This window comes from Cupressus sempervirens, chromosome 1, assembly GCF_028749045.1.
Source record: "Cupressus sempervirens isolate cs-2001-9-10 chromosome 1, ASM2874904v1, whole genome shotgun sequence".
Classification (NCBI taxonomy): Eukaryota; Viridiplantae; Streptophyta; class Pinopsida; order Cupressales; family Cupressaceae; genus Cupressus; species Cupressus sempervirens.
In genome coordinates, this window is record NC_143118.1 from 58,702,086 (window position 1) to 58,725,439 (window position 23,354).

General features: G+C 34.8%; 2 protein-coding genes and 1 long non-coding RNA gene across 4 annotated transcripts in view; 2 read left to right on the forward strand and 1 right to left on the reverse strand.

Annotated features, from left to right (window-relative positions):
• LOC149576143 (Protein kinase superfamily protein) overlaps positions 1-23,354 on the reverse strand; it is a 258,692-nt gene that overhangs the window by 170,277 nt on the left and 65,061 nt on the right. The gene's annotated exons all lie outside the window — the stretch shown is intronic.
• Positions 18,573-18,860, forward strand: LOC149576144 (uncharacterized). The gene is made up of 2 exons (XR_016356457.1): positions 18,573-18,636; positions 18,720-18,860. It is a non-coding gene; the product is annotated as an uncharacterized LOC149576144 (long non-coding RNA).
• On the forward strand, positions 19,365-20,146 carry LOC149576145 (uncharacterized). Its single transcript, XM_089814781.1, has 4 exons — positions 19,365-19,505; positions 19,642-19,708; positions 19,784-19,858; positions 19,954-20,146. The coding sequence occupies exons 1-4, from the start codon at positions 19,365-19,367 to the stop codon at positions 20,097-20,099; spliced, it is 429 nt and encodes a 142-aa protein (XP_089670907.1). The 3' UTR covers positions 20,100-20,146.

Below are 23,354 nucleotides of genomic sequence, written 5' to 3' on the forward strand. Positions count from 1 at the left end.
TTTGAAAGCCTTTTACATGCAATGCATATGCATGCACTAGATTAAAATTGGATTTCTAGAGGTGTAATTCATGTTTAAAATGGCAGCACATATGCTTCTAAGCCTTAATTGGGCTTTAGAAGATGCAATGCATGGGACATTTTCCCTTGAAAGCCAAAGTCAGGTTTTGTGAGAGCCATTAAATGTCTCTTGTTTTGAAAATAACATGTAATAGAGTTGCATCACTTTAGTTTTCTATTGGGCACATGTCCAATTGATATTCTTAAGAAAATATCACTTAAAAGGGTTAAATACATATTTATACTAAATATTTTACATATTATGTGTAAATATGTTCAAAAATTGATATTTCACTTAAATGTTTTAAATTAAAACATTAAAGTAAATCTCAACATCAAATTAGACTATAAAGTGATATAGTCACTTAAGTGATAAGTAACTTAAACACATAACATAAAGTCATTTAAAGTTATATTATTCAAAAAGTGCAACTCGACATTAGAATATAAGGCCAACATTTTAAACATGCAATTGAAGTTGCAAATCCCACTTTGCAGGCATTAAATACTTAATATATTTTGACTAACAACTAAGTTTATGTCCCAAGATATCTCGAATCAAAGGGAAAACCGAAAGCAAGGGATTGTAAGGAAACAAAAAGATAAAAACAATCAAAATGAACACTTAAAAAACATAAATAGGACTTTGAAGATCTCAAAAACCAAGTATAGGCTAACAAATTGAAAAAACGAAAAAGACTTGATGAGAACCTTCAGTAAAACATTTCATTATATGTATTGGTGACAATTGTTTGATTAATTTTTGCCGATAAAATAACGAGTTATGTTGGAAAAATGTGAAACTCAATTGGAAAAGTTTCGTACTGTTACCTCCATTTTTTTATGACAAAATGGAGGACAACTTTAAGCATTTTCTAAGATTAATAAAGACAATTTGGTGAGTTCTTTGATAATTGTGTTACATTGCATTATTTTTTGTTACTACCTATTCTCGTATGTATTAAACTTGTTACCCGAAGCGGTAAACATTTAGCATCATTACCTATAAAGGATCTGGGAGGATGGAGTACAATATATGTCGAAGGACACATAATGTGACAACCAATAAACAAAGGTAGTAGCCGAGCAAAGACGACACATTCTGAGAGTTATTTGAAGGGGAACGAGCATTGACATCTCTGCTTTCATCTCACTATTGCAACCATCAATAGAAACTCAAATGTGGAGAGAAGTTGCATAGGAACAAGTCCCTAAGAGCACAATGTGGTATTCTCTTGGAGTAAGTGCTACAATTGATCAGTTGATGAGCAAGCTCCCACATTTATTGGTACAAACATTCTTGGCCCAATAGAACTCCCAAGAGGAAATCAATCGAGAGAATAGACCTTAGCAGATTCTCTGAAGGGTTGAAGAAAACAAGCAAAAGAAGATATGAGAGAGAGAGAGAGAGAGAGAGAGAGAGAGAGAGAGAGAGAGAGAGAGACTAGAAGAAGACAAGGCAACCCTTTGGGGAGGAGTAATAAATGCCAAAACTTTTAAATAAAGATAAAAGGTGGAAGGAGCGTATAAACAAGGATGAGGCCATTCAAAGGGCACTAAGACTAGAGGAACAAGCTGAGCATCCAAGAAGATTGAGAAGACTTGTCAAGGGACGGTCGAAGGAAAGGTAGCCTGAAGGAAACCAAGTACGCACCACATTGAGTGAACAAGTCGGAGGCACAAGGTACAATATGGAAGAAAGGTACCACACTAATGGTGATGAAGTAAACCACAACAAACTACTAGAAGAAACTAGAAACCAATTGGGAAACCTCTCTCACATCAAGGGAGGGGGGAAGCAGGGCCCAAGGGAGAGGAGAAGAGGGGTTGAGGGCAAAGGTGTTGTTGTCAGCAAAAGTGTGTTATGCCATTGGATTAGCTAAGGTGTTAGTTAGTAACCAAAGGATGTTTTGTTATGACGCGACGGTCCAGTCGCACCCCTTTGGGATCTATATGTACATTCTCCATTGGAGAGAGGATTGATTCAGTATTGATCATTGCTATGTATCTTGTGTTCTGGCATACTACGTACTTGAAGCATTGAAGCATTAATGGACTATATATCTGGTTCCTGAAGCATTACATATTTCAGTGTTATATCTTTTATCTTGTCACGGTAGTATGCATTAACTCAGTCTACCCTAACCGGTAAATAGGAGCAAGGGATACTAGTGCAGCTACAAGTGCCAAAGGGACATAGGGTCACAATAGTCAAAGCAACTTATCCGGCTCTAACACATCTAGTTCGAGAACACACACAATATTGGCAATAACCAAAGTTGTCGTGATGCCTCAAATACAAAAGTTGACCAAATTTACACGTGACGGGAAGGAAGACCCCATGCAACACTGCAGAACATACCAAACCATTTGGTCCACCAATAAATGACGGATCAGGAAAAATGGGCCAAACAGTTTCCAAACACGTTGTGCGGAGTGGCAAGAGACTAGTACTCAGATGTTGACAAAACTAAAGTCATCACATGCATGAACTTGAAAAAGGAATTCCAAACCAATTTCCAACTTCTATGAGATGACAATAAAATTGTGGCAGAAATATATAGTACCAAGAAGGCCAAAAATGAGACCATCAGAGCATAAGGTCGACGACTGAAGGAACTGTTGGGTAATATGCATAGTCACCTAGCGGATAGCCTAAAGAAACGATGGTTCATAGAAGGGTTAAAACCATTCCTGAAAGAGAAGATGAAGATTGTTCCCCTGACATCGTACTATTGGCTAAAAATTTTGTAAGTCACAAAGACCACAACTTAAAAAATTGTGCCTTTAGGCAAATGATGTAGTGAGATAAATATCTCCTCCCAACAATAGCGGAGGCTCCCTTCTTAACATAAGTGGCTACAAAGAAACCTACTTGAGATTAACAAATGGGTGATTCTCTGAATCAACTCCTTTTCTTCACGAATGATTGTATGGTAAAAACAACTACTTGCAATTTATCAAAAGGTACGTACTGCTACAGTAATATTGGTGGCTCAATAGTTGACGTAAGAACAACTCCTAAGATAGTTGTTATAATTTGGTTGATTGACAATAAGAACCCAAGGTCTCTTACAATCAATCTATTTTGATGAGAAAAGTGAATTGATAACAAGGCACAAAGTCTCTTGCCAACTATCCAAGTAAAATAATATACTTGAAATTAAAGCACAAGTCTTTAGTTCCAAAGTATTTACAAGCACTATTAAACTATAACAATTTTGTTTTTGGAAGCTCAAAGTCTTCAAGAAATCAAATCGAACACTCAAATGGTTGACATAGAAGAACCCTTTTTCTTCATTTTTCGTTTTCGGCAGATCATGTTCAGACCCTCAAAGCTAGGAGGAAATTGTTTCCTCTCCCCAAAAAGATTTATCTGGACAAGGACCTCACTAAATCACAGGTGGTTGAACTAAAACATTCCTAGGAGCTTGTTGTTGCAGCAAGACACTAGAGCAGGTGGGTTGTTATTAGGAACCTAATGGCAGTGATTAGAGATTCTTTCCCTTCGGGTTGGGATACCCAACCAACACAAGATGCCAAATGAAGGTCGAAGGCATGGTTGGGCATGAAGGAACATGGAGTTGGTTCCTTGCATGTCAAATACTGGAATAGTAATGGATCTTTTTGGTCCGTGCCAACTTTGCTTCTCGATGTAGTTGGTTTGGCTAACTTGTTCCTTGTCATAGAGACACATGAAAGCCCTACATGACCACTCCCTGGGATTACTAGCTTACACTGGCTCTCTACTTGTAGGGAAGCGGTTTGGAGTTATGCAGGGGTGAGGGATGAGGGGGTGTAATGTCCCCATTTTGAAATAATAGTAAATAAAATAATTATAATATAAAGATAGATTATAAAGCAAAATATTGTAACAAATAATACTAATAGAGGAATAACATAACAAATAGATTATAATATATGTTATTTTTATATTGTCTCTAATATTTTTTTTATTTTTTTATTTTTTTAAAAGGGGTAAACGCTTTGACCTGGAGCTATGAACCAGTGAGGCCACAGACGGGGGACCTCATCCGCATTAGATTTGAACCTTGATGGCAAGGATAACAACTCAACAACTTAACCATCACAACATGCCACTATTGGCGATATTGTCTCTAATATAGATAGTAAAATAATAATAATATATATTGCTTTATCACATTTAAATAAATTTCTAAGTCAAATATTAACCATTGCAATAATCAAGACACTCTACATATATCATGAGAATAAATAATAAATGATAAAATAATAATTCTAAATACTTTACTTATTATTAAACTTAATATAAAGAAGAATATAAAATTAATATAGTTATATAAAAACTAAGTATAAATTATTTATGGTAAATATTATTAAAATATTAATATGAATCAGACATACCATATTAGTATACTTTCTCCTATATTAATCATATTATTAAATATAACTTTTGGAGAAGAGACGTAACTCTTGATACTACATAGTATTAAGGGAGTATTGCATCACATAAGCAAGGAAAGGAGTAAATATGGAACAGAGGAGTTAGCGTCTTCTGGAAAATAAGACTCAGCAATCAGAAGTAGAAATAACATGAATATGGCCCACAGTGAAAACCTACTTGCAATCACTTACGCTCAGAATCACAATAGATTTGGAGCAGATCTGGAGAAAACACAATCGAAGAGAAGATGTGTCTCCACCCTCCAATGCCGGATAGTCAATAAGACAGATCAGAGGATGTAAAGGCCATCGAAAGCAAGGAAATAACTATCAAACGAGCATCCATGAGCAAGAGAATAAGAATGGAAGGATGAATTCATAGATCTGTAAATAGGCACGGAGAGTTTACACAGAATATTTAGCAGAAGGAAATACTTCCGCAAGTCAAGTGTCAACGTCATGGGCAGTGACCAGTAAAATAATACAGGAGGAAACAAATCAGAACCCCGCTGGATATATACTAGTATTTCAGTCTCGTAATTATCAGATGTTGGGGATAGTATAAAAATTAATAGATATTTTGATGCTATATATGTATGAAATGATTACATTGGTTTCTTAGCGAGCCAAAAGATGGATGGAATAATATAAACTAATACCACATAAAGATAGCACACCAAACAAGGGGCGCATGCTCCAAAGTTCCTGCCTTCATGTTTTTATGGTTGACTGTAAGTAGCTTTTGCAATGATCTCTATCTTGTCAACGCCTTTGTGTTTTACTGATGAAAACTTATGGCTCAAGATTAGTTTTTTGTGTTTAGTGAAGAACTAATGGAAAATGTTGAAGTGTCTTTTAAAATTGAAACGTTCATAACATTTTTCTGTATATATACAACTAAGCTAGTGTTGATATTAAGGATGCCTATGGCCCATGGGATATAATGTTATACGAAGAGAGAGCTAAAAGAGAAAATGATATGTTATTATAAGGACAAGTAAAGGTAGAATAATAGAGAGAGTTGAAGAGAATTTGAAAATTATTAATAATTTTATTATTTTAAGAAATATATAAATAACAACAAAAATTATATTATATGAATGAACTACTCATTTCTACCAATTCAATTATAAGTTGAAATATTTAATTAAAAAAAAAATTGTTGATTACTTAAATCAAAGTACCAAAATATGTAGTAAGTTTGAGGGGTAGTATTAATGGTATAAAAAAAATGATCAAAATTGTAAAATAGTAGAAGATAATAAATGTGTTTAAAATAAGAAATATATTTAACTCTATATTTGATTAAAATATCTATATTTGAATAACATTTTACACATTACAAAAATAAACATCAATGTAAAACTACTAATAAATATATTTAAAATAAAAAATATAAAATATTGAACTCTATATTTGAACTCGGTAAGGAAAATAGATAGGAATAATTAATATTGATTAGACATATTTGTGAGGTGAAAGATAAAAATGATGTTTTTTTTTTAAGTTTATCCACTTGTCACAAATGTGGAAAAGATAAAGTTGGCATTGAATGCATTCATTAATAGAGGTGTTAGAAAAAATATTTGTATTTTTGTTGAAGAAAATTGAATTTTTTCATTGCCTTTTTCATCATGAGCCAATACAATTTGTTAAAAATTGTATTTTTCAATTCCAAAAAAACATGCAAATTAATATAGCTTTTGCAAACATTAGTATATCTTGAAATTTTTAGATTATGTAACTAATATGGAACCTCATGAGTCCATTAGTTTCCTGCCAAAGGCAAGAACTAATAATCTTTCATGACTGAGTATTGGAAGACACCTTCAAAAAGACAACGTTGAATGCAAGGATTGACAGGTAGAAATATTTATATTGTATTATAGGTGAATGTGAAATGATTGACTAAGGTACTCACATCTTAGTTCAGACGGAGGTTATGGCCATATTGGCATTAAAAACATTGTTCAATTATATTCTTCAGATTGAAGGGAATCACAAATCATAATATATATTTGGTGCGGAGGTTATGAAACAGTTTCACATCAGAATAAGTTCAAAGGAAAGGAAGTGAAAAGCACAATAGTAATTTACCTCTTATGATGACTCATATCAGCAAGTGAGGAGGATAGAAAAATATCGATAAGGAAGAAAAATATACCTTTCTTTAACATCTGAATACTCACTTGAGTAATAAAAGGGATCAACTGACATAGCAATATTATATTCACCAGGTATGAGAAAAGTACAATGATTATGAGAATAATATATACATCAGAAATCAAGATTCACTTATAGGAAATAAGCAGCAGTAAAAGAATTCTATCAGAAAATACAATCAAGCTTCTTATCAACCAAACCGATTTCACCCATCTGCATCTATTTTAAAACAATAAGAAGCGATCATATTAAGAAGACTACAAGAACAACATCTACAAATAAAATACTATATCATGACCTATTTATTGTGGACATTATTATAACAACATTCATACGACCTTGCATACATTTGTTGTGATTAAAGCTGTAATGGAAAAGTTATCTTACATAAGTTGGGTGTAAGTGGAAGTTCCTAATAGAGATAGTTTTAGAAATTCATGTGATTGTCCTAAACTGGGGACAAGGAACATTAAAGGAGGGTGTGGCTTGGTTGGTTAGTAGTCAACTCCAAAGCGCAGCTTTTGCAATTCACTCTAACAACTATGCTAAATATATGTGGGTCTGAGTGCATCAGGTAGCATTGCGTCTCAAGGATATCTTCATTTCTATTTGCTACTTCTCGGTGGCATCATCTCCCTATGCTATTCACAATAGACCTGACGGGGATCCTTTGCAGACTTGTATGACAGTATTACTAGGTCCTTTGCAATGGGGGACATCAATATCACAAGTGACTTCAATGTACGGACCAAGGACAAGCAAATCCCCTATGCAACTAGGTTTCGGATTCAATGTACATGGTCGGATCGGACCCAATCCCACTTGGTCTCCAAAGATCCTTTGATAATTTTGTGGACCCCCTCACAAGGTACGGGCGTCATTTCCTCCAGCCTTGCAAGTCCTCTGACTTGTGATATTGAACAACCTCCTGTGCCTCCCTAGTTCCAGATCCTTCATTTGTTGATCTCATTGTGAGGGTGCAAACATGGCTGAATACACACTCTACCGCTCTTTTGGCATTCCCTCTGTTAGCCGCTTTACCATCACCCACATCCCCATGTGGACCATGCCCTCCTCGGTCTCACTGTGTTGTCCTCCCTTGTTCATCCCACTTAGTATGAAGTATGACATTTTTATATTAAGACATTTAGTATGAAATTATTATTTTCCAACCTTGGCAATGGTTTTCTTATTATATCATGAGCGGCCATATTTCTATATTCTTTCACCCTTATATTTTTTCTGTGGCCATTTTACTAATATTGCCACATATGTTGCCAATGGCTTTTTGGTTGTAACTCTTTGCCACCTTTTATTTTCTTGCTCGTAATCGGGCATGCAACCGAGTAAAGAAAAGATTTTAATTTGAGCAATGGTTCATAATGAGAAGCATTTGAAACATCATAACAGAGACATTGCAATTTCATACTACCTGCATTTCAATTCTTATTATTTTCACAATCTCATTTTGCATGTGACTCTTTCATTCTACCTCACATCTACATTCAATTACTATTTCATTTGCCTTGATTATTGAACCGAGCATTATCATGGTATTATCAATTTAGTGTAAAATCTCTTGCACATATCTTACCATACCATGTCAAGCATTTTGTTGGAGGACACCAGTGCAGAAGTGTCATGAGATGCATTAGAGGTTGTATCAAATATTTCCTTGTTACACATTTACAACCTTGATTTTGCATCTACCAGCAATTACATAGAGTCCAATTGAGCTTTCAAGAAAGCGATATTACAGTCAAGTCATGCAATACTCCTACTTATTTATGTTCTTTGCAATTGATATAATAGACTTGTAAATCTTAGCTTGGAATTAATAAGGCAATGCTATCATAGAAAGAGCCTTGCTCTGAAATGAACTATTTATTTTTATTTTGTCTGAGATTGCAAATATGCTCAAGAATCGAGCAAACTATGACAACCTATAAAAACATCTCCTTTCAGAATTGTTGATTCACTTGGAGTAAGATCCAAACAGTGCAAGCTTATACAGGGGTATCTATTATATACCCTTTGAGATAAGAGATAGCACTCTTATGAAAAGTCGGGAATAAATTACAAGTCTCATGAATCTATTGATAAGCAATAAGCCCAGCTTAGGCAGAATGTAATTAGCTATGATTATACTGTGCTTAGACATTCACCCTAGAAATTCATCAAGGAAGACCAGCAAGGTGAAGGGTGTGTACTAATAACTACTGAAACGCAAATTATCCCTGCATGATAGAGAGAATGAACAATTTGTAACAAATATGCAAGTAATGATAGTGTTTTAAACTGATTCAGGTCATGGTAGTTGATTGTATAGGTCTTGTTGTCAAGTTGAGTGGTGGGTGATCGGGTACATAGTACCCACGCAAATCCCTGGCCAATATAGGTTAGTGGCATGCTTGCTGTTGTGATCACTAGAGGTCAGGGTTGCTAGCAATTGATAGATAGGTGAATGGAAGGTATCCGCAGTCTAGCTAATTGTATAGCCGACACTCTAACACCAGGATGCTCAATGGCTAGACAGTGGTGTCCTAAGCCTAATCCTAGGGTAGGGAGGGCCTTTCTCAGTAGAGATTGTGTGGGGATACTTACGGGTCCATGATTGGGAGGTTAAGCCCTTCGCAATGCTTTTCCTCTCTTCTGGATGCCAAAGCTTGCACAACACAAGGATAAGATCTGCATGCAAGATAACTACTTTTCGGGTATTTTACTTTTATATTTTCACATTCTAAATCTATGAATTGCTAAATGGTTATTATAGTTAAGTTGGTTTTTCTTAGTAGAGATTATGCGGGGATACTTAAGGGTCCATGGTTGGGAGGTTAAGCCCTTGGCAATGCTTCTCCTCTCTTCCAGATGCCAAAGCTTGCACAACACAAAGATAAGATCTACATGCAAGATAACTACTTTTCAGGTATTTTACTTTTATATTTCCGCATTCTAAATCTATGTATTGCTTAGATGGTTATTATAGTTAAATTAGTTTTTCTTTCATTGGATAAAGAATCGGTTATATCTATTGTTCCTATCAATTGAATATATAAATTGAGGATGAAACTGTATTTCATGTGTAAATGATATGATGGCCCTTATAACTGTCCTTCTTGTGTATCTGAGAAGAAATGTTATTTTGTTATTTAAATCAATTAAAATAAAAGTGGAAAATTTAGCATGTTACAACAGACCACATCATTATCCTCTAGGTGACTATCAAGGAAGCACGGCATCGTTCCTCAAAGGTTTATTGCTACTTTATGGATTTTCGTAAGGCGTTTGATTAAGTTCTCAAGATGACACTTTTTCAGAGGCTTCATGACATTGGGATTTTTTAGACTCATTTGACAACCATCATAAGACTGTATTGGACGCATTAGGACTCCCCCAAGGATTGTATGATTTTAGTCGAAGCACCATTGGGGTGAAGCAAGGTTGCCCTCTATCTCCCACTTTGTTTGGACTGTACATTGATGAGTAGAAGGCTTATCTTCAAGCGCACTCCCTTATGGGTGATGGTTGCTCCTTACATTGGAACTTGATCTATATCTTACTTTTTGCAGATGATGTGGTCCTCCTAGCCTCCTCCCCTAAGATACTTCTTGATGGCATCACCTTTTTCTACAACTCATGACAAGAGACAGTTACTTGGGTAAGACCAAGGTGATGGTCTTCAGCTATCTCAAGACCTCACACCTCCACTTCTTCTACTAGGCTGCAAAGACTAAGATCTCGTCTTCCTACACTTGTCTAGGAGGTTAAATTCTTTGGCTTGCGTTTTAGCACAAGACCAGTAATTTGATCTCTTATGAAAAGAGGGTACGGTTCCTTGGCCCTTGTTGAGAGGTAGTGTTTCAAGCATCACTTTCAAGACATGGCATCCAAGTTGACTCTTATGGACACTTTGATCAGACCGATTGTGCTCTATGGTTTTGTAGTTTCAGGACCCTCCTTGTTAAGGTCAAATTGGGCCTATGTTGAGTGGGTAAAGACCCCTTTCTCTTCGGTACATAATCTATTATTGGTAGCATATACACTAATACATCAAGGGTCAATTTGCGACGGCAAGAAAAGGTAATGTGGTTTTGGCTTTTTTTTTTCAATTTTAGCCCAATGTCGTCGCAATTGCGACGGTAGGCATCGCAATTGCGACGCCAGCGAGATATAAGAGAAAAAAAAAAAGCCAAAAACCCTCATTTGAATGAAATCGCGCGACACAGGGTTGAATGAAAGGAAAGGCGCATTGCAGGATAGCCTTTCGCATAACATTGGAAGTGAAGGTACATGGTCATACACAGGAAAGGAATTACCAAAATCTTCCAAGCAGGTTTTTTTAAATAAATATTTAGCTGTGCAAGAACCAGAGGAATCAAATTTGTGTTCAGAGGATGTTCCATTGGATAGGCATTGTGGCCATAGCTTTCTTGCAGAAAATCCGGAAAGTCTTGTAGATAGAAATAAAGAAGTAAAGCACCCCATGGTTCATAAGAAAAGCTCTCCTGCAAATGCAACAAAGTGACTTGCAAAAGAGATTATTGGAGTGGGAAGCCCTCGGACCCCTGATCGATTTTTTCCCACTCCCAGAGTAAAAACAGATTCTGTAAAGAAGGCACATCTTACTCAAGGCAGGCAATCTGTAAGTTCCAAAGTTTTAATATTATCAAAATAAAGGCATTTTGAAAGGCACTAACTCAAGACCACGTACATTATTATATTTTTGTATTTGAAATAGATATTTATATTAGCTAACACCTTACAGGAATCACTAATAACAAGATTTTGTCTGGTTCAACGACACAACTATGGACATTCTATCAAGTTATCTTCGAATCAGGGCTTATTCAGTTCTCCTGAAATCCTTAATATTACTACTAACTATAACCGTCTCCTACATATATGCTTAAATATTTCTAAACGTTTATTGATACCCACAAAAATAGAATTTAACACAACGAATAGACCAAGCAAAGAGTAAGAGAACGACTCATTCTCGGCAAAAACTGAAGAAAGTGATAGAAAACTGATTCACATTCATAGAAAGAGATATTTATTATAGACAACAAATCCTTTCAATAGGCATCAAATTGAATGTAAATCAAGTGAAAAGACAGCATCGTAATAGCATACTCTTCATCATCACCATAATCTCTCTTAACATTTTATCACTTTAAAAATAGCAAGTACCCTAAAAACCTGCTAAGTAAACAAGTACAACTCAGAGGTACTATGAAAAGAAGCGGCAAATGAAACATGAAAAGAAATATTCAAATTCAGAGAAAAGACACGGTGAACATGCTATCAGTATTACAATTCAAAATAATAATATGTACGATACAGGAAAACATCAATGCAAGAGAATGCACATAATTATATTCTACATCTAGGTTCTACATAATTATCTCTCGCTCACATGCATCATACTTGATTATTTTACTTTGGCATATATGGAGCATGGTTCAAACTTCAAACAACTTGGCAAACTGGTGATTACATGCAGAAAAACTCAGTAATAGAAAAAGAAGTGGTTCTGGCATTTTCCTTTAGAGCAGAATCAAACTCAGAAATAGTTGGTTACTTATTTGTACTGTGGCTGCAGTCTCAATCAGCTGAGGAATGAGAAGAGATCAAGTATTTCAAAGATGGTACCCAATACAAAGAGATAAGATCTCATAACATCATTAGATGTATTCCAATGGTGCCTTTGGAGACATGCACAATAGGATTTTACTTTCCATGAGGCAGGGCATTCAACATCATCATATTCGACTTTAGGAGTAGCAGCCCAAGAATTTCCCGCCCACACTTGTCAGTGCAACAAAATATATTAACTATTCGTTGGTAAACATCCTTCTATTTGATGAATTAAAAACAACTTTCTGTTATACATAACAATTTTTCTGCTATCCAAGATTTTACTTGATGTTGTTTCTAGAAGAGATTGTATATGTTTTTTGAATCACAATGTTTCAGATCTCACTCTATGACAATCATATGGGATCTAGTTATGATCCTCTATATTCATATTAGAGGCTTTGATGTTGAAATTGGCTTAGCAAATAATCATGACGATGACCATAGGGTCTCTTGATAATTTGTTTGGTGACTAATCTATTTATGTTAAAGCAGGATGTATCAGCATTGACTGTAGCAGAAAAACAAGTTACACAAATGAAAACTTGCATTGTTGCACTTACAGCTGACATTTGACACTTGGAGTTGATATGCATGTTTCTTTGAGGTGGGTGATAACAAAGAGCTCATCAATTTTCATTGTGTTATCTTCTGGCTACAAGTCTACACCATTCTTCACTGTTTTTTATTTATACCTAATACAATTTTATTTTTCAAAATGTTTATCACTGCCACAGTTTTTGACAGTTGGCTTCTTTCTATTAACGCCTATAAGGAGCCATTGGATATTGGAAGATAAAGGTTATAAATCTCAGGTAGTTTGTCTGCGAGATTTCTTTTGGATTTGGCTGTGTTACATGAAATGTTGAAGTAAGATGCACTGATTTCAACCCATTCTGATTGATTGATTTGTACACATATAACAACAATTTTAAGTGCTTGCAAGGTATATACTTATGAATAAATATTACATCCTGATTTAAATGTATGAAAACAATTTTCATTCCCTTTAAGCTTCATTCATCTCGAGGTGCAATTCACAAACTCAAGAATCGTGGCTTTTGTTCTTCAGGATACCTTTAGGGGAAGAGTATGTGAATGCCCCCTCGTGTCTGGAGTCCAGTTTAGAGGAGATGGCTATTTACACTGCTAAGGTTTGTTGAATCTAATTCTGAATAACATTGCTTGCTATTGTTGAATCTAATCTAATGTATATTTTAACTAGACTTGTAGCTTATATGTTTTCAAATTTTTGTTAGGCCTTGTAGTTTGTATAATTTGATTGCTGGAGAGCTTCTACAGCTAAGCAAGAAGGCCATTGCACGAGTTATAGCCGCGCGCTCGGGTATGAAAATTGTTTTTTTTTAATTCTAATGTATATTTTAACTAGACTTTTAGCTTATATGTTTTGAAATTGCTTTTAATGGCTTAATGTTGTAAGGTCTCTTGAAATAAGACCTTCAAGCGGTTGGTCAAAGTTTTACAAATAATCTTAGGAATAAAGTCAAAGAAAGTATTTTTAAAATATTAAAGTATTTAGCTAGGTCTAAGAAGATTTGTGTACTTTCGACAGTTTTGCTTAGTTTGTGAAAGTTGTAGACCAAAGTTTTCATAACCCGATTTTTGCTTCCTGCAAAGAACGATCATGTCAGATAATATAAGTGAAGAACAAAACAGGGAGACAATCGCTAGATTGTGGTCTAACTTGAAAAGAAAAGGTGATGGAAAATGTTATTGTCCTTGCAATATTTGTAAGGGCTTAATCTGTAGAAGATTGCTAATCAAAACAGTTAAGAGACATTGTAGAGAGAATGGTCACATTGAAGGGGGGCATGACTATCATCCACTGGTAAGTCGTTCATTATATCATTTTAACAATTTATATACATATGAAATCACTTGATGATGAGTTGATGATCATGGTTTATTTATGTTAATCAATTTTATATAGGTTGATCTTCCCAGGGAAGTACATGATATGAACCACAACAATCCGAAGAATATGGTTTTCGAAGTGGAGGAACATGGAGGTGCAAATATCCAAGGTGAAGATAATGATCCCATGGAAGATGACGATCATGCGCTAGAAAACACAATTGAAGAGGATGGTATAAATACATCGATCCATGACACATCTAGTCCAAGCGTATCTGATCATGATGATGATGATAGCCTCGATGTACCTCTACTTCAGAAGGCATACGAGCCCCTATACAAAGACTCCCAAACAACTCTTCTCTCTGCTGTATTGTTGTTGTTGAACTTGAAGGTTATGAATGGTTTATCCAACATAACAATGTCACGTATGTTAAGGTATGTCATATATGTCTTTATAGTTAACAAAGGGTGAATAATGTACCACTAATATTGTTTATATTAACAACTTATATTTTTTGTTGTAGATTGATAAGCGAGTTTCTGTTACCATCATCAAATATTCTACCTTGCTCATATCGAGAATTAACTGCTGTTATGAAAGATATTGGAATGGAGTATGAAGCAATACATGCTTGTCCCAATGATCATATTATATATTATAAAGAACATGAATTTGCAACACAATGCCCTGTATGTCATACGAGTAGATATCGAACAGATCGACTAACAAAAAAGGTGCCTCAAAAGGTTCTTCGTTACATCCCCATTATTCCACGGATGCGACAATTATTCAGGTGTAGTAGCTTGGCTCAATTTATGGATTATCATGCACGCGATAGAAGTCGAGATGACATTATTCGAATCCCTACGGATGGTTCGGCATTTATGCACATAGAGGAAAAGTGGAAACACTTCAAAGAAGAACCTCGTAATCTCAGGCTTTCATTGGCAGCGGACGGTGTCAATCCATTTGGAGAGATGAGATCTGTTTACTCGGTGTGGCCTGTTTTTGTTATCAACAATAACATTCCTCCGTGGATGTCAATAAAGAGGGAGCACATTATGTTGGCAATGATTGTTCCAAGTATCTTATCATTTGATAGTTATTAATTTACACGTACTTACAAATCTTGCAATAAAACGGTCACAATAACTATGTAATGTTACTGTTCATTCAAGTAGGTAAATATCAAGTAAAAGATATGAATGTATATATTGAGCCTCTTATCGACGAGTTGGTGGAGTTATGGAACGGTGTCACTATGTATGACGTGTCTAGACCAATACGACAAAGACAATTTCAATTCCATGCAATACTTGCATGGACAATACATGATGCCCCAAGGCTAACACATTTTTGTGGTATGTTATAGTGAATTCAAGTTGCGCACAATAATTCTAATTATAAAAATCAACATATTTAATAATCCAATTACATCATTATCTTGTAGGTCTTCAAACAAGGGGAAAATTTGCATGTCCAGTTTGTGGTCCAAAGATGAAATCTCGTCATTCAAAAAGTTTAGGAAAGCAGGTGTTTGATGAGTGTAGACACTTCCTCCACAGGAATCATAAGTATCGAAGTACGAAAAAACATCTTTTCAATGGGAAAGAAGAGACTACATCAAAGCCACGAAGAATGACACCTCGCCTATGGAAGTTGGAATATAATAGAATTAATCGTCGAGGTAATGTTGTTCCACCTAATGGTTTATGTTTGTAATTTATATATTTCTATTGTGATTTTTGTTGACTAATTGTGTAATTGATGATCGTGAAGGTCGTCAAGGCAATACTGACAACCTTCCAAAGGGACTAAAAAGCTATCCCAGACAATTTAGTAGGTTGCCCTACTACGAGCACTTACAAATTGTGCATTTGTTTGATACTATGCATATTGGAAAGAATATAACAGAGACATTGTGGAAAATATTGGATGGAAGGCGTGACAAAGAAAAAATTGTCAAAATTTGTAATGACATACATGAATCCAATCATGCATTGAAAAATTTCATTCACTCAAATAGCAACAGAGATCAAATTAATATAAGTGCCCTTCCATGATTATTAACGGAGCAGCAAAGTGATGCCATAAAAGAAGTCATACAAAAAATTTGATTTCCCACAGGATTTGCTGCGAACATAAACAATCTCATATCAAAAAAAAGTGAATTTAGGCCAGGGCTCAAAACGCATGATTGGCATACTTTCGTCAAGGTAAGTTATGTTCTTTTGTATTTACAATATATTCATAAACTACGTGAATTGTTCGTTATGTTATGTTAGAAAACAATGAAATGATTGGTTTATTATTACTGCAGTACATGCTTCCTCTATCTCTCCCAGAGCACTTCAACAATAACATCAAACAAGTGATATACGATCTTAGAAAATATATGAAATAAGCAGTAATATCTGTTCAATTTGTTGTATATATTTATTATATTCGTGATTTGTTTTTCTTGCTATGTAATCTATTGTATATTATTTTGTAAAGTCTCATATCTATATATTTTTTGTGATTTGAATCTCTTAATGTAGGTGGTTGTCATCTAAAGCAATCCATAAAGAAGATATAAACTATTGGAAGAGAAGAATTCCTCATTTACTATGTGAAATGCAAAAGTGTCTACCTCCAACTTTTTTCAATGCACAGGAACACTACCTCATACACCTAGTTGAAGAGATTGAATTGTGTGGACTTGTACACACTAGGTCAATGTGGATGGTTGAGAGGCATTTGAAATCTTTGAAGGCTTTGGTTCGACAAAGAGCACATCCTGAGGGTTCTATGGTAGAGGGATATATGGTATACCAGACTATGGTGTACATTACTGAATATCTTCCTAAGTTTGCATCAAATATCCATGTAGATCGCATTTGGGATCTCGAGCCTTTTAAAAAATTAGAAGGGAAGTACTTGATGGGGAAAGGTACATTGAAGAAAGTGAGAGGTAATAAATTATAAGATGTTATTGTAATAAATTATTTCTTAATATTCAAAGTAAATCGGTTGTAAGTTGTCTATTTTTTTTTTGTACAGGTGCTCGAGAGTGGGATACACTACATTTGTATATTGCAAACAATTCTACGTTTGGCAACCATAAAGCCTATGACTCAACAAATAAAAGATAGGGCATCTGAATTGTTGCACACCTCTGAGTCCTTAAAATTAAGTATTAATGAAATTTTTAATTATAACAAGAGTTCAATAATGGTTTTTATGTTATGCTCTTTTATGGCATTAATTAAAATATGGATGCGTTGTCTTTACAGAGTTTTTTGCTTGATTTCGAGCCCCGTTCCCATGATGAGGGTGCTGCAGGTGGTTCAGGTAGATCGCATGTTCCATTCCCCACTTCTGTTTTCCACTGAATATATATAGGAATGATCATAATCATTGACAATACATGCTCGAACAATCCTTTTTTTTAATGCTCTAACAATCTTGTCCATGCTAGTCCACGCGTTCTATATTTATGCATGCTCTAACAATTTTTTCTTCAACTTCACATCAATTGAATCCTACGATGATGCCACCTCCATCCAAGACAACCACAAATCTCTTTCCAACTGCTGAGTCAGCAACACGCAACTTACATGCATCAACTGTTGCACCATCTGCTGGTACACAAATCCCTCTTTTTCTCTCTTATGACAGCAACAAACAGTTTCTTTTTTACAACTTTATAACATCAATTATCATTTGTTCTTTTATACTTCGATCATGACAAAGACTTATGAAACTTATGAAACTTTTTGCAATAGGACCTGCAACATCATTTCCTGGATGTTCCTATGTTCCTAGTACGGGAACGGTGAAGGATGTCACATTGATCGTCAGCGACGATGAAGGCATTCCATTAAAAGTAGCCAAAGTTCCAGGTACTTTAAAGTTATTATTATTCTATAGTGATATAATAGTAATTTAGTTTTTGATCACTCTTCATCGACTAATGATCCCATGATTGTTTTGTAGGGAATGATCTTTTTTGGAGAAAACTTGGTGATGAGTGTTTGCGAATATTTGGGCCCACCATGCGTACCTAGTGGAACATCATATCCTAACTAAAATCCCAAACCACTATTTTGATTTCATATCATTGCTATAATAGTTTGCCTTTTCGTCCATTTCTTGAACTATATTAAAGGTAGCTTCACTTCATTTATGAGTCTAACATGTTTTTTTTTACTTAAAAGGTGGAATCACCAACGCAAACAATTGAAGGATGATCTTATAGAGAGCATGACCCAACTCTTTGGACCTCGTGCATTCGAGAGAAACAAGCTCCTTGAAAAAGCTGGTTTACGTTTGAAGTATATTAGGGACCAGTACAGAAAAAATTTACGGGATAACCCCAGGTACGAGCGTCTGCCCTATGTTCCTGAGGCTGAGTGGCAGGCTCTGATTTTTGGATGGAAAGTATAAAGCTGACAAGAAAAATAATATTACACCAGTGGAGAGTACAACAAGGTATGTGATACTGTTGAGAATCTAATTATGTACTAATTAACCTCCATATTTATACTATCTAACATATTTCAAACTTTTCATAGATTGCCTGACACATCAAAGGCAACAAAGGCAAGACTAGAAAAGCACGGGACACACAAGCTCGGCTCTGGTGGTTTTTCGAAACTTCAAGCAAGAGTTGTAAGTATTAGTAAATGAAAAATTGTATCAAATTTTTTATATAATGTGAAGGGAAATGCTAGGACTCTCTTATTTAGCTCATCAATTATAAATAGGTCAATAGAATATAATAACAGTAGTGGATTTTCATATTTAATATAAACAATTCAACAATTGAAGTCAAGACTCTGCAATCTAGATTAGTGAAAAAAACTTGTGATTCACTAATATGACATTATTTAAAATCTCACCCTTGACTGAATTTTCCTCCAATAGTTGAGAATAAAGGCAGTGATTGAAAGAATGAGGGAATGCAGCAGCACTTGCAGCCATTTTTATTTCCAAAGAGCTGAACTAACTCTTACCCAACTTAAGAATTTGGAGAAAATATGTTGGTACAAGCAAAGCATACAAACACACAACATTTATATAGTAGATTGCTCCATCAAAACTGCTCGATTTTTCTCCTATTATATTGTGATGGATATAGATGATTTGCTGTTGATATTTTAACTACCCTCCATTGGTTGATGAAACAATGCAAGTAAAATTCACCATACCACGCAAAAATGCAAGGCTCAGAGTTCAAGAGATGCCTCACAGAAGACGATAAGAGAATTGGCTTCCAACAAGGCTATAGAGCCGTGGCTGAACGGCTACGAGCTGAAATTAGTGTGGAAGGTTCTAATACTGATGCATCTGAGCCACAGGTAAATAAGCTAAATGAAATTTATTTCAAATTGAATACTTTACCAATTAGTCTATTTGATGTTAAGTTCCAATATAAAGTAAGTATATCTGTTTTAAGCAAGCAATGATAACAATGAGTAGGATGTTGGAATGTAGCCTGACAATCCTTCTACACAATCTGTGGATGTCGAAGGTTCGCATGATGTGCATCCCAGTGGTGGAGGTATACATTTGCTATTAAATTTTTTATATGTAATTGCAATTGGTGTTTGGATTAACGTAACATTTTGTATAGCAGCTGTAGAGGATCGAGGGGTCGATGTTCATGACCGTGTTGACGTTGAGTCCAGACAAAATGATGTGGTCAGATCAGGTAAAGAGACACAGTTATGTTATTTAAAATAATTAAATACTTGTAACAATTATAATAAATTATTTTTAATTTAACTCTTTTATTTGTTATTGCAGAGGACCCCCCTTTGCAACAGCATAGGAATTTGAGATCATCAAGAACAGAGAACAGAACAACTGATGAGGGGGGAATTGATGATGACACTGATGCTCCTCTTAGAGCTTACATAGAAAAAAGAAATAGAAAGAAAAAAAAGAAATGATTGTCACTACATACCTTAATTGATAATGACTGTATTTTATGTCTCAATGAATTTAATTATGTGCTAATGAATGTTCATGAATTATGTGTTAATGCAGAATATTGATGAATGTTGCATGTTAACGAATCTAATGTGTTAATGAATGTTATCATGTGATATTGATTGAATGTTATCATGTGATATTGATTGAATGTTACATTTTATTAATGGTTGAAAGAATGAATGAATGTTAGATGTTAACGGGGAATGTAGAGTGATGTTAGGGGGAGGGGGGTGGGGCCAAATGAGCTTCCACCTTCACGTGGTTGGCCCTGTTTAGTAGAGAATATTAAACTATTCTCGAAACAAAGTGAAGCTCAATAAGATACTTGTTATTACCTTTTTTTTTAAAAATTGTGTGCTTTAGCATTGATTTTTGAGCATGACATTAACCTTTAAAAAACTCCATGGTTAAGAACATTTGGGTTGGAGTGGTGCTTGGGTGGGTAACATCTCGAGAAAGCCCAACGCTTCACCTCCGTGAGCAAACCTAGATGCAATGAGTATTTAGTGTTCTATTCATTCTAATGAGAAAGAAGTTATTGTGAAACACTACTCATAAACATAGACCAATGAGTTTGACCGAAAACTACACAATTGAATCCTGATAGCAACATCACAACATTAAAAAAACTTATAACTTGTTGATGCACAAGAAAATTTTGTGTCAATAACAATAGTTTTTGGCTAGTTGAAAGTAATACTTATCAAAGTTGTTTGTACTTCCTCATGTAAGACATTTGATATTTACTTTATTGATACTAGAAGAAAATATAATGAACTCCTCCTTAGACCGTTGAAGATAATAATGCAACAAAACCAAATCTATAAAAATTAAGAAGAGTGTTGACATAAGAGAAAACAAGAGGAGAAAAGAAACATAAGATATATACTCAAATAACCACCCTACCCCAAAACACACGAATGTGTGTTAATTCTCCATATAGGTTGTGATACACTCATAAACTCCAACGCTTCATAAGAGATCACCACTCTTATATCAATTCATAGTACAACGTTTGAACTCCAATGGCTATGCAAGGACTTCACAAGTACAAGGGTTACACATATCAAGAAGGGTTAATGTCGTAGTATGTAGAATGAGAGACTAGCCATATTGATAGTTTGATAAGATGGTTTGGCTCTTCCTAATGGGTTTTACAAATACCACATAATCAAATCATCTTGGATTAGCCATATTATCCGTTATTGTTGTAGTATTATATTTTATATCACATACACTCTCTTTCACGAAAATATTTATGCATGCCCTTAATCTCCAATCGATGCATCCCATCTCTTGGTAACATTCCCTTAAGCCAATTTGTCCAACAATTTGGATATACTATCTGTACTCCCATATTATGTTGCGATTCTAGCGTGTGTTGTGCTCCATTGGTCTTCTTTTTTATTTCACACACTACGCACTCTCACTCATTCACACATATCCACACCTTATATTTTTCCAAGATAGAGCCTTTAAAATTTATATTTGAAATCTAAAATTATTTCCATCCCATTGATATTGATATGGGAACCCTAGAGTACTTGTATGAATGGATGTTTTTTTTCATTCCCAACTCCTTGTAAATGCAAAGATGTCAGCAGTTCAGTCAACAATATAATATTGCTTTATCAATCTTATGCAATCCCTTGCAAGCAGATTAGAAGCTCCCCAAAGGACAGTAATTGCTCCCCCTGCATATTCACTACTGCTATGTCAAGGTAACTTTAAGGATTTTATAAATGAGAATTTGTGTCAATGATTAGCAATTTTATCCATTGTGTTGGCACATCATAGCCACGGTCCTCTTAATTGAATGAGGTCTTATTTGTGGCATTTGTCCCACCACACAGCTCCTTTATTTGGTTCACCTAGCAGATGGGTCACCCAAAATAATTAACTTTTCAGTCTCAGTGCCTTATTAGTATCACATTTCATTATACTTCTACCTTTATGAGATATATAATTGTTGTTTTATTCATATAAGTCATTGGATATATAAAAGTCGATATGTCCTCCAGAAATTACGACTTGAGATGAGGAGCTAAGAACAAAATAAATCCAGAATATTTCATTATGTGCCATCCCAATATACAGTTTTGTGGCTGTTATTGTTTTAAGTATGAGGTCGATCATCTGGTACCAGCAATGCTTGAATATTGTCTTTGTCTTCACCAAAATAAAATTCTCCATCAACATAGACAAATTGCAATTATGATCTGTAATCGTAGAGTGCTCTAAGAGGCCCTATGCAGATCATTTCCACTGCATACTCCCACCGCATACTTTAGATCTTAATCTTTTCATTGCCTTTGCAGGTGACATGGTAAGTAGTTTTGGTAACAATACTTGCTTTGCATAGAAGACAGCTACTCACTGAAACTACTATGACATCTTCCTTCATCCTCATAGTTGTATAACACGTTATGTATATCATGATTCACTACGTACACAATGTTCTTCATTCCTTTCTATTGATACATATCAAGTTCTAACCCAGTAATCTTCCATCGTTGGTTCCTATTACAAAGTTGATGCCCCACAAGGTGAGTCAGAGATATAGTTATTCCAGTGGTTTAGAAGTTCTCCATCATTATTTCAGGCATGTGATTCTATTATTCCTGGGAAATGATCTGTTGTGATACTAGATCTCTGATTTGCTGTCTTGATCGCAACACTGCTCTGATACCATGTTAGTGAAATAGGATCAACTATTCTGTAACTTGTAATAGCACTTGTGGATCCTTTATGTGTGTTTCAAGTTACTATATGAATGAATATAACTGTGAAATAAAGAGACATGTCTCTTTAACATATTAACTTATATTAGTTATAGTTATAATACAAGTAATATACCCTCAATATATTATAATTGTTATATAACAATATATATAATAAGATATATATATATATCACTCTTAATATAAGTTAATTATTCCATACATAATATTTGTCATATATTATATTTTCTTTAAAAAATCAAGATATTTTCCCAAAAAAACGTTGATCAGGATTTTCCCAATTTTTTCCAGAATTTTGGCCCACATTTTGTCAATAATTTTTTTCCCCTTAGCATTAGCTAGTAAGGAGGAAAATCAAACTTGTTGACTTCTTGCCTCCAAATCTGACAAGAACTCCACAAGCTCTTCATCTAAAAACACAGTGATTCTTTTCAAACGCAAATACATCACTAGCAATTCATTTTGTTTGGC